Source organism: Rhinolophus sinicus, linkage group LG03 (genome assembly GCF_036562045.2).
Source record: "Rhinolophus sinicus isolate RSC01 linkage group LG03, ASM3656204v1, whole genome shotgun sequence".
NCBI classification, from domain to species: Eukaryota; Metazoa; Chordata; class Mammalia; order Chiroptera; family Rhinolophidae; genus Rhinolophus; species Rhinolophus sinicus.
Genome location: NC_133753.1, coordinates 44,008,640 through 44,026,607, shown reverse-complemented (window position 1 = coordinate 44,026,607; position 17,968 = coordinate 44,008,640). Strand labels below are relative to the sequence as shown.

The following is a 17,968-nucleotide window of genomic DNA, read 5'->3' as shown; positions in this document are numbered from 1 at the left end:
CTCGGTTTCACGTATCCCACGCTCTGACCATCACCTATCTTTCCAGCTCCCTCCCTCCCTACAGTATCTCAACCCAACTATCCTTCAACTCCACTGGGACCTCGAAACTAACATCTTTTCACTGAAGCTCTCCCCGCTGATTTTCTCTCTCCCTTTCTTACCCAGCTTAAATTCCAGGGTCAATCATTACAATTATTCTCTTATGTACACTCTAATTCCTTGCCTCTCTCTTGCTATGATATCCTTGCTTGGTAAAAGCAAAACTGATTACTCCATGTCTGCACCCATACAGCTTAACATAGCTGGGGAAAAAACACACACACATATACCCGTTTGATGCCTGGCTTCACTTTAAATTTATCATACCAAATTTCAAGTGGGCCCCTTCATGCTCTCTGGGAATCATACTTCACTTGCATCTCTAGGTTCATCTGTTCTCTCTCTCTCTCTCTTACATGACTTTCACATTTTCTTCTCTTTCCTCAAATCCTAACACTACCTCCTTTTGCCCTCTCAGTTGATAATCTGACTCCCTATTTCACTGAGAAAACTGAAGCAACCAGGAGAAACTTCCAGATTTTAGTGCCACATCTGTCTACCCAGCAACATCTGCACCCACGTACTCCCTTCCCGCCTCTTCCCACAGATTTACTTTCCTCCTCCTGTCCAAAACCAATTCCTCCACCTGCACAGCCCACCCCATCGCACCTACTCAAATCACTCCAGCAATTCTCTGCTCTTGTTCCTGCTTCATCAGTTTTTCCACTCTCTACTAGGTCTTTTCCTTCAGCCTACAAACATGCTGCTCTTATTCTCATCAAATCAATCAATCAATCAATCAATCAAACAATCAATCTCAATCACACTCTTCTCACTAGCTCCCAACTATTTCTTTGCTTTTTCTTGCAAATTGTTTCAGGAGTTGTTTATAGTCACCATCTCCCATTTCTCTCCTCCCAATTGCTCTTAAACCTACTTCACTGAAACTGCTCTCTTTAAAGTCCCTGATGACCTCTGCATTGCTAATCCAAAGGTCAGTGCGCAGTTCTCATCTTACTTGACCTATCAGAAGCATCTGGCATCATTGACTACTCCTCCCACCTCGACAATACTCCACTTTTGTTTGAAAAACTCTACAAGCTTGGTTTTCCTACCTCACTGATCATTCTTTCTCAGTCTCCTTTGCTGGGTCCTTCTCTTGTCCCTGTCCTCTTGATGTTGGCATGTCCCTGGGCTGAGTCCTTGGGCCTCTTTATTTACTACACTTACTCCCTTGGGGATCTCATCCCGGCTAAAGATTTAAATACTATGCCTAGGCCAAACTCCACACATGTCTCCTACGGGCTACTTAACATCTCCACATGGAAGGCTAGCAGCCATCTCAAAGTTAACAGGTCCAAAACTGAACTACAGATATGTCACCCTGCTCCTCAAAGTCTGCTTCATCTGCAGCGTCCTTGTCACATTTGATGACAACCTATCCTCCAAATTGCTCAGGCCCAAATCCTGGAGTCCCTCTTGATTGCTCTCTTCTCTCATACCTCACATACAAACCATCAGGAAATCATGCTGGCTCTACCTCAAAATAGAGCCAAAACTTGACCTTTCTCACGCCTTTCATTGCTATAATTCTGATCCAAGCCCCCACTATCTCTCACCTGGAATACTGCAATAGCCTAAGAGATCTGCGTGGTACCTCTCCCTCCACCATCTATTCTCCAGAGTGACCAGAGTGATCGTTTTAGACATGATCCGTCAGATCACATCCTGTCACTCTCGTACACAACGCACTGCAACAGCTGCCTAGCTGACCGAGTAAATGTGAAAGTTACTATGATGGTACAAAGCCCTAAATAATCTGGTCCTCCATTACCTCTCTGAGGCTGTCTCCCCCTCAGCCACCGTGCACTCCTTGATAGTCTTCAAACACATCAGGCCTGCTTTCCCCGTAGGGCCTTCCCTGTAGCTACTCCCTGTGCCTCCTCTGCCTCTCTCCCAGACAGCCACATGGTAAAATGCCTCATCGCCTTCCTCAAATCTCAAGCTCTCAAGACCTACTGTGATCGCCCTGTTTGATATTGCAATCTATAGGGCAATCTCAATACCCCAGCCCTGCTTAATTATTTTTTCCATATCACTCATTATCTTCTAACACACTGTGCAACTTACCAATCACTCGTATTGTCTGTTGACTACTGCGCCACCAGAATGAAAGCGCCACAAGGACACAAAGTTTTGTTCATTTACTTCACTGATGTACCCAAGTACACAGATCGATGCCTGGCACACAGTAAGTGCTCCATGAACGAATGAACGAAGACTTGAAAACACATCTTAGATTGTGGACTAGAATGAGAGTTGAGGTCGACAGAAGAAAAACTACTCAAATGGCCTAGAAACACCCAGGGTCTCAATTATGCCCCCAGACAGTTACCCTGTTTCCCCGAAAATAAGACCTAGCTCCAATGTCTTTTGGAGCAAAAATTAATTTGACCTGATATTATATTACATTAAATATATCATATTGTACATTATGCAATATTATGTAATATTGTATAATATTATACCCAGTCTTACATTACAGTAAAATAAGACCGGGTCTTATATTAATTTTTGCTCCAAAAGACGCATTAGAGCTGATTGTCCAGCTAGGTCTTATTTTCAGGGAAACACCATAGCTACTTAGAAAGGCTGTATTATTTCTTTCAGATCAAAGAGGGCTGTTTAATACAAGCACTGGTGACCTTGACCTGATACCAGCCCGCACTGGGAACAGGACTGAGGAAGTATGGAGGGCAGTGCCCACTATTTTCCTCTTTGCCTCTAGGCAACTAACTCTACACTGGGCACAGTCCTATCCCCTTCCTCTGGCTTTCTAAATCAGAGGAGAGACAAGTGACTATGATGTGATTTAGGAATAGGAGAAAACAAGTCAGTCAGAGGGCTACTGCAGCTTTCAAAATGCCAGTTTACTCAACTAGTGGATGCCTATCATTTATGTCAGTGCTTCTCAACCAGGGTTGCATATTTAAATTCCTGAGGCACTTGAAAAAAACACTATTGCCGTCCCTCCCTTCTGAGATAAATGGTGTGGGTGAGGCCTTGACAGCCTGGGATTTGACAGCTTCCCAGGTGAAGTGAATGTGCAGCCAAAGCTGGGAGCGATGCACGGAGATCAACTTCACGGACAACTGGCAAGAGATGTGGCTTCCATACAATGGGACACTACCTCCTCGCGTCCTTCTACTCCCGCCATCCATCCCTGCCACCATTACCATCATCAATGGTACTATTTTTCCCTCCCTCCCTTTCTTTCCTCCCTCCTTCTTTTCCTTCTTTCTTATTATCATTCACGTATCATAACATTCACCTTTTTAAAAGTGCAAAATTTGGTTGTTTTTGTATTAAAAAAGTTGTGTAACTACCATCACTATCTAATTCCAGAACATTTTCATCACCCCAAAAAGAAACCCGTACCCATTAGTAATCTCTCCTCCCAGTCCCTGGGAACCACTAATCTACTTTGTCTCTATGAATTTAACTATTTTGGGCATTTCATATAACTGGAATCATAAAATGTGTGGTCTTTGTGTCTGGCTTTTGGCACTTAGGATAATGTTTTTGAGGTCCATCGATGTTGTAGCATGCATCCATGCCTCATTTCTTTTAATTGTTGAATACTATTCCACTGCACGACTATACCACATTTTGTTTTCAGTAGTTTTTTCAAATTCAGCAGTTGTTTCCACTTTTGGCTATTATGAATAATGCTGCTAGAAACACGTGTGCACAAATTTTGGGGTATTTGTTTTCAGTTCTCTTGGGTATCATACCTATGAGTGGAATTGTTGGGTCATATGGTTTAATTTTTTGAGCAACTACTGCTGTTCCAAAGTGGCTGCAGCACCATTTTACATTTCCACCAGCAGTATATGAGGGCTCTAATTTCTCCATGTCCTTACCAACACTTGTGATTGTCTCTTTGTAATTGTGTGAAGTAGTATCTCATCGTGGTTGGGATTTCCCTAGTGACCAAGGATGTTAAGAATCTTTTCATGTGCTTACTGGCCATTTGTGTATCTTCTTTGGAACAATGTCTATTCAACTCCTTTGCCATCTTTAAATCGGGCTGTCTTTCTATTATTGAGTTATAAGAGGTTTTTATACATTCTAGATACTAGATCCTTATCAGATATATGGTTTACAAATACTTTCTCCCATTCTGAGGGTTATCTCTTCAGTATCCTGAGTGTCCTTCGAAGCACATTTAAGTTTTTAATTTTTGATGAAGTCCAACTAACCTACCTTTTCTTTGGTTGTTTGTGTATTACTAACTTTTAAGGAAGAGAGTAGAGATAAAAGTTATTAGGATATCCTATAACCAGGTAAGTTGTTCAGACTTGTAATAAGGTAGGTCTGAGCTGGCCACTCATTTAGATCATGAATTCCCATTTAGGAAAAACATTCACTTTACCTTGATGGAGGGGAGAAAGGAAGCTACCCATTTCTAAGTTTTTAATTAACTAGGTTTCCAGATTAAGTACGTGGCCTTTAAATGCCAAGTGGACAATAAACTGCAAAGAAATAAAACCTGAGTCAGATTTGTACATTTTTAGAGCTATATGCTATAACAGCTAAATTTTCATAGTTCTTACTAGTATTGGGACTGTTTTTCTCAAACTGAGCACACTTAAAACAGATTTTTTTAGTTTCAAACTAGTATTTTTTCTGAATCAGTACAAAATTAAAGATCGGTATAACTTTGGTGTTTCATTACTGCTAACTACTAAACAGATACATAATCCCAAATTACTTGGGTTATGAAATTTGCAATGTAAATGTAATATTCCCAAGAATCAATTTTGATTATAGTAATTTTTCTAATAAAAACAAACAAAAAAACTGGTCATTAGTGTCCTGAAAGTGAGAGGTGGCATCACTCTCTACATTTCCCTATTTCACACTTAGTATGCTATTTACTGTATGACAGATTATCAATTTCTGCCACAGTGGCCCATTTCTAATTTGTTCAGTTTATTTCCCCCCTCTGCATAGGTTCTGAAGTTTTTAAATGCTTTTTTCATTGATTGCAATAATCATATGATTTCCCCCACTGTAACCCATTCATGTGGTAATTTAAACAGATATTTCTTATATTAAGAATGATACGTTCTTGGAATAACCCAACTACTAGGTCATGATATATTCTTTTTTATGTATCTCTGGGTTACAATTACTAATATGTTGATTAAAATCACAGCATCTACGTTCACACATGAGATAGCCTCTAATCATTTTCTTTACTGATACTATCTTTAGGAGTTTGGATCATGTTAAGCTAGCCTTAAAATGAATTAGGTATGCATGCTACTTCTCTTATTATTCTCAAATGTATTCCTTCATAAAATAATTGGATGCATTTCCTGTTTAAAAGAAAAAGAATACCTCTAATATCCTTTTTTACTTTGTCAACCAACTTTTTGATTAAAAAAAGTTTTTTGGGTTTAAAAAGCTTTGAGTGGTGATAGCTGCACAACAATGTGAATGTACTTAATACTTCTGAACGGCACACTTAAAAATAATTAAAGTGGTAAATATTATGCTATGTACATTTAATCACAATTTTTAAAAAGTGAGAGAAAATTAAAAGGAGAGAAAGAGAAAAGAAGGGTGGAAATGAAAGAGAAAAAGTAGAGAAGATGGAGAGGCCCTCTAAAATAAGTAAACCAATCTGAGCACCTGCTGGGAGACAACATTCAAGAAAAGCCTGCGGAGAGAAAGGTGCAGTTCACTGGGCCCCCACACAGACCACCAGCAAAGCGAGGCTCTGCAAAGAGCACGGGAGGCAGGTCGCCCTGGGAGAGTAACAGGACCCACCATATATTCATAGAGCTTTGTCTCTAAGACGTGGGGCTGTAGAACTACGTCCTTCATGCTTCCTAGGACCTGGGCTACATCCAAGTGACACTTATGTACTTCAGTATCTAAGGCTCCTCCTAGAAAGAAGACAGTTAGGTTTCCTTCATACCACACAGGCCAGGATCCTCTTAAACGTGGAATTAAGCTAATGGCAATATTTTGGTTTTTGGTTGATGGCAAACCAATGTACCAACACTATCGAAAAAGAAGAAAGCAAAGATACTCCAGGGCAAAGAGCCATGAAAAATCCAGTGTGTCTTGTCACTTTGTAGAATGGCATATTTTCAGAAAATACCTTTGACCATAATTCCAAAGTAATAAAATGTGTTCAGTCCAAACTCTAAATTTATAGCCACAAATGTAAATTACAAGGCAGTACTTCTTTAATGTATCAACTTGGGAGGCAGATGTTTCAAAAAGTGATTGAAGCCAAATAAGCTTTTCTGAAAATAGTTCTCATAAATATCATAAGCATCACTGAATAAAATTTTATTCCAAATCGATTCAGTTTATGTACCATACCTTAAACAGATTTTTATAGTGAAGCTATGGTCTCACTATGATAAATGCTCAGCAAAGATTTGCTGAATAAATAGATGGGAACGACCAAGCCTCAATTTGAGTTTGAGTTTGTTTTGGTAGCAGGAAGATGACAACAGAGACTAAAATGTCCTTAATTTTTCTAGATCTATCAGAGTCTGATTCCGAATGCTACTGCAATACAATAGTATCTCATATCTTTGCAATTCAATGCAGCAGACACACTACATACACATCCTCTAGAAAGAATCCAGTGGGAAGGAGGAAGGGATACCTTACAATGCCAGAAGGAGCCTCTGAATGATCACGCGGTTGGTAACAGATCTAAAGCGCGCAGTCTCACTGAACACGCAAGTGTTGACCAAAAACTGACATGAAATATTTTACGTCTATAAAACCGATCTGCCACTTGCCCTTTTATCTCGGGGAAGATTGGGTTAGCTCACTATAAATATGATTTTTCTTATTCCCGTCTATAGTGTTTCCCCTAGCACAGCATACCTGTTGAGGTTCCAAGAGCTACGAGAGAGAAAAACACTACTCAGCCAGCAGTTCCTAAAGGACTTTGTTATGGGTTGAATTGTATCCCCGCAAAATTCATTTGGTGAAGTTCTAATCCCCAACACTTCAGAGGGTGACCTTAGTTAGAAATATGGTCATTACAGACGTAATTAGTGAAGATGAAGTCATACTGGAGTTGGACAGGCCCTTAATTCAATATGACTATTGTCTTTATATAAAGAAGAAATTTGGACATAGACAGTACACAGGAAGAATGCCACGTGAAGACTGGAGTTATGCTGCCACGAGCTAAAGAACTACCAGAAGCGAGACGAGAGCCCTGGAACAGATCCTTCCCTATCACTTTCAGAGGGAGCATGGCCCTGCTGACACCTTGATTTCGGACTTCTGGCATCTGGAACTGTGAGACAATAAATACCTGTTGTTCTAAGCCATCCAATTTGTGGTACTTTGTTACTGCGGCCCCAGCCAACTGATACAGACCAGAGGCGCATGTGCACTAACTAGCCTACCAGCTTCATACTGTAGTTGAGATCCAGCTTTCCACCCCTGGCCAGGGCCACCATGTGAGACCAGGCCCCAACAACTCACTGGTGAGACTGCAACAGCTGCCTGGTCTCCCTGATTCCAGACCTGCATGCCCGCCTGCATACCACCATGATATTAATCCTTCAAAGATGCCAACTTCTTTGCATGACTCTCTTGTTAAAAAATCTCTAGTGATTCACCAGTTCCTACCATTAAAAAGCCAGATTCTCCTGCCTAGCATTCAGCTCTTCTCTCTTCTAAGCTAGCTCCAATTGCCAGGCGAGATTCCACTAGCGACCCTAGACTATAGAGCCATTATGATTGGTGCCATGCTTCCTCCCCTGCTTGTCACTTTCCCCCTTCACCAATCACAAGGCTACTGCCAAGACCCGCTTTCTCCTTGAAGCTCTCTCTGTATCCTCCAGCCCACAGCAAAGGCCACTCCTCTGACCTCCTGGAATTTACTGCTTCTCTCAGTCATTCTGCACCATCTCAGGCAGCCTTGCATGGGGACCTAGCATTTGCAAACTGCACATTTTGATTCCACAGGTGGACTAGGAGCTCCTTAAGGAGAGAGTCATGCTTTACAATATTGGGGGTACTCCTCAAAGCCAAAGACAATGCTAGGTATTATCACAGGTAAGCTCTAAATGCTTACTGAATTAACTAATAAACATATAGTAAAAATTCTTAGAGATATTACTTTTGGCTCTTGCTTCAACTGGGGATTTAAAATGGACCAAATCTACGGATTTCATATAATCCTAATGGTTCCACATATATCCGAATAATTTAAAACTTACAAGGCCCAGGAAGAAAAACCTCCTTAGGACTTTTAGTCCCAAGTTACTTACCATTCTTCATCACTACATTGGACCAGACATTGGCATTCAAAGCTTGAACAATTCGCTTTACTCCTGTAGATTCTGGAAAGTCATCTAATCAGGGAGGTAAAATAGATATGTATTTACACATTCACTTATACATACACGTACATATATGCATGTGTGTATATATATCCCCCAAGCCATATTTTTAAATAACTGTGGCTTAATTATTTTGCTCATTTAGTTGTTACTTCACATTATAACTTATGTAATACGGAAAAAAATAAAGCAAATACAGAGCTTAGAGCTCCTGATAAGAATATTCTAGAAACTAAAACAATGACGAAAACACACAATATGATAGGCTTATACGTATTCGAACATCATCCCCATTGCTTCACCAATGGCACCGTGTTTACCCGAAAATAAGACCTAACCAGAAAATAAGCCCTCGCATGATTTTTCAGGATGACATCCCCTGAACATAAGCCCTCACGCGTCTTTTGGGAGCAAAAATTAATAAGACCTGGTCTTACTTTCAGAGAAACACGGCATCTACTCATATTCTCCTGAAAATGCTAGTTTGTATTAATTATAGAATCGTGGGAGAGTACATAGTTTATAAGAGATATCTGGAGAAGAACTTCTTAATCAGAGAAAGACAGTTTAAGAGTGAGAAATAAAATTACCATAACCAGAGTGTAGGAGAGAGGATAAGCATCACTAAAAAAAAAAACCCAACAATTTAGTTTACTTAATTTAGTATTGGTATTGCCCTGCTTCTGGAATTTCATCGATACTACTCTAAACAACAGGGTGTTCATCCGTTAGCAAACCAGTAATACGGTGGTATTCTTAGCTACACTGGAGGTATGAATGTGTATAAAGGAAATGGAGATCCCTCAGATAATGATTATTATAAGACTGCATGTGGCTGAAAGAGAAGTCTCTCTCCTATGAGTTTCTAGAGCACAGTCCACATAGAACCTGTCTCTACGTGGCCTGGCCTATTCCTGGCCTGTTCCTGCTCTTCTCAAAAAAAGTGGGGATGACACTACTCCGTGCACACCTCTCCTGGAGGAAAGATGCATTGGAACTGATGATTTAGTTGTGTAACCTTCTCCTCTAGGCTGGATACTCTTTGAAGGCAGGAATCATGTCTTACTGGGTTCACTATCCCAACTGCCTAACACAGCGCCTGAAAGACAGCGGAGCAGGCACTTAGTAACTGACAGACTGATGAATCATTTAAGGAATACCAGCCTATCAACGTAACAGAAATACGGTGAGGGTTAAACTGAAAATACCCTATAAAAACGAGTTTATCATCATTAATGTTTAAGTGAAGAAATAAAAGGCATGTTTATCTTAACTATGAATGATTCAATTCTTGAACGAATAACTAATACTTCAAATGATATAACCAGGAACCAAAAATATGATCTGAAATAAAGAGCCAATAAGATGAAATTTTATACAAACAAGCATAAAGAGCATAAAGTCTCCAACTGATGTTTGAATAATACATGCAAATAAAGGATGAGGGTATGTGGCTTGATAACTGTTTGCATTAAAAAATTCTAGGCAGGTTTTAGTTACATTACCTAAAGATGATATGCCAAAAATCAATCTTAAGTTGAATTAATACAAGAACATTGTTCAGACAAGGAGCAAGGAGAAGTGCAGTGGCATAAAGGAGCAGAGATTCCAAAATGAAAACAGATTTAAATAAATGACTCAAATGTCGACGCTCAAGGACAACGGGAAGAAGAGAACATTCTAGTACCAGATATAAGTAATTGCACACACGCTCACATACACAGAACAGGGCACAAGTTTTAGGGGACCCAGAAAAACACGGAAGAAGGAACTGTACTTGTTAATTTTCAAAATTCTTGAAAAGGTACAGGGAGAAAAACCAGCCTTTTATTTCAGTCCTCTTCTTCTCTGGCAGGGTTTTATTGCCAACGGTAACATTTTGGAAAACTTCTAAATAAGCCGTAACATAGAAAGACATTTCTTAATTCCTTTAAAAAAAAATGTTTTGTGTAATGATTACTTATATCCTATCTACGGAGCTTAACTTGTATTGGTTGCCCTGGCCTAAAATGTCTTTTGGAACAAGTGGCATCTTCTCAATGCCATGTCCCCACCAGTCCTCTAAATACAATTCCAGTATGTTTTCCATTTCTTCCCCAGGAACAGTTGACATGTGAGAGTTCATGGTGCCAATTCATTCTTTGACATAGTCTCTTCTGTCTCTGAAATACCACAGTACCAATAGTTTTTTATAATACTTATGATGTCCCACTTGGTAATTCAACTATTTGTATACATGTTTTATCTCTTGTACCAGACTATAACCTTTTGGTGGGCCAAAATCTGTCTTATCTTGGTAGATCCCATGGCAGCTAGCCTAGGTGTACTAGGAAGGAGTAAAGATGAGAAGACACATGGGGGTGGGTAAATGACAAGGGGGAAGAAATAGAAAGTCCAGATTGCAGCAGAAGGCAGTTAAGGGCAGAGCTACCCCAAGAGGGCATTCTGGGTCTGTTTTTGGTTTTAAATGTCCAAAAGATATACAAATAAGACTGACATACCCCTATGGGAATTCAGTGTTAGGTTACTAGGAAGTCAAAACAAGTAACATAAACTTTACCTATTTATGAATATAGGTTGAACTCTCCTTTTTCCCCCATGGAGAATGGATAAGAGATTGGGGAAATGACTAAGATTAAGGTAGAAATCCTCTCACTTTATCCATAAGAAAAACACACAACATTTCAAAAACCCTAAAATGGATAGTGAAACCAAATAAATGGATTATTCCATTAAAGGTAAAGCCACATCAATGGATTCTGCACAAATCTTTTCAAACAGCTGGGGGGAAAAATTGTTTTTTAAATTTCCGTGTGATTCTTCTTCCCTGAATTAAATAATCTCATATCTGAATCCAAATGCCATATTTTCCCCTGCCATAAACACTTACCATCCTCCTCAGGCAACTCCTCTGGACTAAGTTCTACCAACTCAAAGCCATGTTTGATACACCATTCTTGAGCTTTTTGTCGGTTTACACCTAAAACAATATGCAAAAAAATCTTTATATGTAAAAATAAAACATGAATACTGCCGCAATACTCTCCACAAATTTCAATTTGTTTCCATTAATGTCAATGTTATTCTAAAGGTATCCAAGATAAAGCAATAGAAAGAAAACGATTTCTCAAACCCAAAGTGCCTATTCTTAAAAAAAAAAAAAAAAAAAAGGAAATATTGCCAGATTCCAAAAAGAAATAGTTGAAAATATTTTGTAAAGTAATACAGTCACATGTGACGTACTATTCTAAGTTGAGGGATCAAATGTACTGTTTACCAAGCAATGGCAAACGTGTGTGTCCCATCCAGGTGTCTTACCAGTTTCGGATACTCTATCACAGACCAGGATCATCACCTCAGGTAACCAGGCTTCTGCCAGTGCAAGCCATGAGGAGACACTGTCAAGACCAGATTTCTAGGAGGAGGCAAAACAAACATACAGACAAAGCCAGAAAAAGAGACATTAAGAGAACTCACTCATAGAAAAGGCGGGGGTGGGGGGGTATGGGTGGGGTGGGGTGGGGGATGGGGAGTGGGGGAAAGAAAGCCCAAGATAATGTCTTATTCAAGAGTCCATGGAAAACAAAATCTTACTTGTGTGCTGTCAAAGTAAACCACAAACGCTTGGACAGACTCTGCAATCTCTGCAGTGACAAGAAACTTGTTTGGCACCACACATAGATTGATATCCGCTGAATAGTATTTATTATCAATGGTCCAAGGATAAAATCTCACAGCATCACTAGCAGTCGCTTCCACAATAAGATCTTCTGTTCCAAGGATATCTAAATAAATGACACAACATCACTATGGCAAGTGCAAAACCAATAGACACAGGGCAATTTTCCCAATAAGATACTAGATTAATATGGTACTTTGGCTGCTTCCCTTCGTGCAAGGATTTCAAAGGGCCTCACATTTATCAGGGCGTTTTCTTCTCTGATCATTAGATTGTAGAAGTAATGGTGACATAATATAACTCATTGGCTCTTTTCTTTAAGAACACAAAAAGTATTCTGACTAGATTTAGATAGTAGTAGAGAACAAAATAGTCATCTAACCAAACTCCTAGAAAAGAGCAAGTAGGAGAGATAGAATGACAGCTGTATTTGTTTTACTGCTTATGGACTTCATGGGAGATGGAAGATATAAGAATCTTAAAGAATGCGGGATTCTACTCATGCCCATACTATTCCGTATTTATTGCAAGCCAAGAGGAATATGGCATTAAGGCTAACCCGTTAATAAAATGAAGAGTTACACACATTCCTTGGGCCAAATGCTTACACATTAATTCAACTAGTAAAAGAATGGATACTGATAATGACTCCAATTCCATTTATGTTCAGATTCTTTGAAAGCCAACTCAAATTCTTGTTTGACAAAGACACTTCGGGCAAATTTTAAACGTATAATAGCCAAGCAAATTAAATGACTTAGAATATAACTAAATCTTTCAGAAACCCACATGCAGCATGGGTACAGCTAATGAAATTCTTACAGTACAGGCCAAGTCAATGATGGACAAAAATAGATGTGGTCATGGAACCATCGAAGCATTTTGCTTCTATAATGTCATAAAATGTTGAGAACTGGAAGAGACATTAGAAATTGTTCTAACCTACTCCCCGTCTCATGCCCATACCCACAACCTCCATTTTACACAGATGTGGAAAATGAACTTAGATAAATAAAATGACATGCCACTAACTGGGTAATTGTAAGAATGTACAGCAAAATGGCCACAAACTCCTTTCAATGCATAATAAGATGAACACGTAAAATATTTCTCAAACTCACAGTTAGGACACTGGAAAGTAGAAATTAAAATTTAAATTCCAGAGCTAAAAATATGTATTTGGAACACTGCCATAGTTTTTACTCAACAAGAAGACTTGGGAAAATTATTTAGTTCAAGCAACTGCTAAGAATAACGTATAATCATATATAAAGTCTGTGTGTGTATGTGTGTCTTTTTCATTGGTAAACTTTCATCATGTGGCTATTAGGAGGAACTGAACATGAAACTTGTTAAACAAAAAAAATTAAATTTAAAATGAATTGAAGACTTTACCTTTGAGGTAAGGCAGACTTTAAAACTAACTTTCTAAAATTTTCCACCAAAACCAGAATTATTAAATTAATAAAGGGTCTGTGCCAATATTTGCATCTCTTGAGTTTATCCAGTCTCTTTAAGAAAGCAGCAGTTCTCTCTGCTTAATTTCTACCTAAAGTCATACTCTTTATTAATTATCAATCAATTCCATAGCAACCAGATACAATGTCCTCACGGAGCCTTATGACAAGTTCAGGTAGGAAATAAGCCGGAAAAACACGTAAGTTAGTAAAATCAAAGATTCTCTTTTCATCTGAATGTCTCACAGGAAAGAACACTCCTAGATCAGTCTATGTTGCACTCAGAGTTAATACTCCCAACTCCAAGCAGGTGGCACAGCAATATGCCAATAAAAGCACATATGGAAGAAGGCAAACTAAAACAAGGATAGTAGCAAAAATATAGAACCTGATTGTTCTAAAAAGGTAGGAGGAGCCACCATATGGGTCAGTCTTCATTCCCGGGTAATTTTTTTAGATAATGAATTCACTTTTTTTTTTTAAAAGGGAATGCAGAAATAGCAAAATAATAAATTCACTTGTCAATGGGGAAAGTACAAGGACCATGGGACTAGTACCTATATCATCACTACAGTCAGTGGTATTTCCTAAACTGGTTGTATTGTTAAAAACTGGAATAAAATTTGGGTTATGGCTTTTTTTCAAGACAGTGTCTTCACCTAACATGAAAAAATAAAATCAGTTAAAATGTATGGAGGATGGTTCATTTTATTAATCAATGTTTAGAATACAAAAGAACAAACCAACAAGTGGTACTCAGAGCACTTAAAATTTCAATTTTATACTATCTTTGGTTGTCAAATAACTAAGATATTTACTTAGGACACAGAAAGAAGCTATTTCTTTCTCTTTTCTCTAAACCTCAAGAATAGAACCAAAAAACCTAGATGAGAATAGAACCAACAAATTGGGAAAATAAATTACACCGTTCAATGTTTTAGTAGCTGGACTTTTTTTAAAATTCTTTGTGCTGCCTAAAACAATTTGATACCTCAATTTACTTATTTTTAACATTTTATATCTAATCTGATACTTTCAGCAAGGCTGCATATGGCCTTTATTACCACATCTGTGCCGTATTAGAACTAGATGGAGAATACTGAAGACTGCTTCATTCCAGTTCTCATCATCAATATCATAATGCAGAGCTTAATTTAAAAAATGTAAATATCTACACTAAATATAGTTCATCTCCCTCATCTTTTCTATTTGATTTCAAATGTTTAACAAGTTTATTTTTTTCCAAATTAAAATCAAAATCACTCCAACGCTTACGCACATGGCTAAGAGTTTCTGGAGATCAGCCAGTATATATTCACTCATTTCACAGATGATAAAACTGAAAGCCAGAAAAAAGAAGCCACCTTCTAAAAGGAGCAGAGCATAAAACAGAATTCAGGTCACCAGCAGTCTTTCCTACTGCACTGTGAAGCATCACACATTATGATACTTAGCATCTGAGCCAGATCGCACTCGAGGGTCTACGGGGCAGAAGCCTGCAGTACCCTTTCCCCTTTTATGTAAACCAAAAATAAGAGTCAGAACGAGGGCACCACAACACATGAGCCTGCAGCCCAATTACGCATCAGAAAACGGTGTATGGGTTTCAGGTATTTAGATGTCAAAAGTGAGTCATAGTGATCTAGTGTGTGTGTTTGGGGGGGTGGAGGGGTTGCCAGACAGACTTCCTAGAAAAACCTGCAAAAGTCTCTCCTCTGCCCTTTATTAAACTGAATTTGATGTAGTGGATATGGTGCACAAATGCAATCCGGAGCCGTTTCTCCCTCCTGGTGGACGTCAGCCTGGCTCATTCCCACTGTTGGCAGCCACCTGGTGGAGCTGTAATACATCATTTTTTAAGAGATGAACATACTAGATGATTAATTGCTGGGTCTGTTACTACAAACTTGGTTTCACAGCTTAAAACAGTTAATTTGTAGTGTTTTCAGATGAGAGAAGTTAAATGTCAACCCAGATCCAGTAGCAAATATAAACCTTTCCCTCAATTTTAAGTGCAAGTATAAATCTCTTTCCCTGTTTGAGAAGCTGTTTTACACAGCCACCAAGTCTCCAGCAACTCCTGTTTACTTTCTCACTTCCTTGGTGAACTCATTTCCCCTAGAGTCCCAAACGGCAAGTTAGTGAAAAAGAAAGATTCAAGAGAGTTGAAGAAAGCTGTGTGCCAAGGAATATTTCAGTTCGGTGATCCAACACCTCCCCCTCCCACACAACTCCCGGTCTACGCTCATGTTCCTTCCCTCAGAGAAAGTGTACATTTGGCAAGAAAGGAGGCAGCTAGCTTTCTACGGTTCAGAATCAATAAGAGGTGATAATTCTCTTTAGCATGAATTAGGAAGCCAACTGAAGTTCCCAAAACACAACAAATATCCTCCCCCACACACACACGCACACACAAATACACACACACATACACACATACATATATACATATATATATGTATGTGTGTATATATATATATTACTCCTACCTACCCCCTCACCTATCCACCCCAGTCAAAAAAGACAAAATAAGTGCATTTCAAACTAAGTGCATTGATAGTTTTTGGATTATTCAAATCTCCTTTAGTCGAATTAAGGACACTTTTAATACCAGTAGAATTAATGTACACTTAACTAATGGCATTCTTTGTGAAGAAAAGTGGTCCAGTGGTTAAATCTTATACTCTATGCTCTGAGGAAAGTGACAGCTGCCACTTCAAATTAAGATGATTGTTCCAGAAATGAGCGCTCTTCTGAGAATGGAGTTGGTTTTATTCTTTCTCACAGACTGAAACTGCCTCTACAAGCGAAGTATCATACGTGAACCCCAGATATGAGTATGTTTCATGGTAACCCTGTTCTGGGACCCGAAGCTCCTCTCCCTTCCCTTTGTCATGGCACCGGAAAAGGCCAGGCCATAAAGTGACACAGACCTGGAGTCAGACAGACGGGCATCTGAATGCTGGCCCTCTGTGAGGAGGACAAATTAACCCTCAAGTCTCATTTCCTCACCAGCAAATGGGGACAGAAACATTTCTTGAAGATTAAGTGAAACAATGCCTAAGTACAGACACACAGTAGGCCCTCAGTATACTCATTTCCTCCTTCCCATCTCAGTTTTTTTGCATTTGTGACAACACTACAGCCAGGAGGGTAGGTCAGAGGTGCACTGAGGAGTTAATAAGACACATTACAATTAGGAAATAGCCACGTCCTTTGAGCTGCTCTGGCCCCTCCCTTCCCAAAATATGCCTTCTAATATTTTTCTTTTCCATTGTTAAGGCATAAACCGAGACAGGAGAGAAAGCAATTAGGAAAATTATAGGAGGCAGCAGAGTCTGGCGTCAGTTGAAGGGGAAAGTAGCCATTATGAAAGCAAAAAATGGAGCAAAATGTAATTTGGGAAAAAAATACGAAAGCCAGAGTTTTCATTAAAACCAGCAAGGATAAACAGAGAGAGACTTTCACAAATCACAATGGTTCCATGCTGCTGCAGCCAGTTAGAATTCCAAGGCCACAATTTCATGAGAATGTCATTTAAGATGGGTGCTGCTCTGTCAAATACTTCGTGGCAGTTATTAACTAACAGATTATTCCCCGAGGACTAGTATCTGATACTGCTGCAATGGAGCCTGTGCCATTTAAAGGTTAAAACTAATGTTAAAGTTGGGACTTTACAGAGACAAATGTCGGGAAATTCACATCTGTGACTCTCTGAATAATCATCCTACAGCCTCCTCGTGCAAGTACAGTAGTTAAGTTTTGGGAGACTCACAAGTTATATGTGGATTTTTGACTGTGTGGGGGAATCAGTGTCCCTAACCCCCATAATGTGCAAGGGTCCGCTGGATATGCAGTATTTGTTTCAGTCTGTATGACAGATCAATTACTGGAGCATATTAAGTTGCTGAAGGAGGAGTAACTGGATTGAGTTAAAGCAACATACCACTGTTGTAACAAGAGTACAGCAATTCTGGTTTGCTTACAACACTTAATTACCTTTCCCTCGCGCACTCCTTCGCTCTGGTCACACTCTAAATTCACATTTCCACGTGCTCTGGGGCTTTTTATATCACAGTGGAAAAGTTTTAAAAGTTGAAGTGGAGGAAATCAAGCCAGTCCTCCTCCTTTTCCTCAAGTTTACTTTCTCCCAATAGCCATTTGGAATTGGACACAGCTTCACCCTAAAATAACAGAGGGGGCCTGAGGGGGAGCTCCGTGGTCTCTGCTTGCCCTTACTAGAAGACCTCACAATGCAGTGAGAGACACACATGCACACAAAAACATAAAGCTGGCAGCAAGGAGAGACTATGGAGAAGTGTTTTGTGAGGCTAAGGAGGAAGCATCAGCCTCTAAGTTTTATGGGCTACATGCAAAGACCACTTTATCAACCCCAG

At 39.3% G+C, this 17,968-nt stretch overlaps 1 protein-coding gene across 3 annotated transcripts in view; it reads right to left on the bottom strand.

The window, feature by feature from the left end:
• The window catches only part of AAGAB (alpha and gamma adaptin binding protein), a 46,763-nt gene that overhangs the window by 21,084 nt on the left and 7,711 nt on the right, over positions 1-17,968 (bottom strand). For all 3 annotated transcript variants that reach the window (XM_019725617.2, XM_019725616.2, XM_019725618.2), the window contains exons 2-5: positions 12,030-12,220; positions 11,754-11,850; positions 11,326-11,415; positions 8,364-8,447 (exon numbers count right to left, since the gene is read on the bottom strand). In XM_019725617.2, coding sequence (XP_019581176.1) covers positions 8,364-8,447; positions 11,326-11,415; positions 11,754-11,850; positions 12,030-12,220 — 462 coding nt within the window. The remainder of the gene's footprint in view (positions 1-8,363; positions 8,448-11,325; positions 11,416-11,753; positions 11,851-12,029; positions 12,221-17,968) is intronic.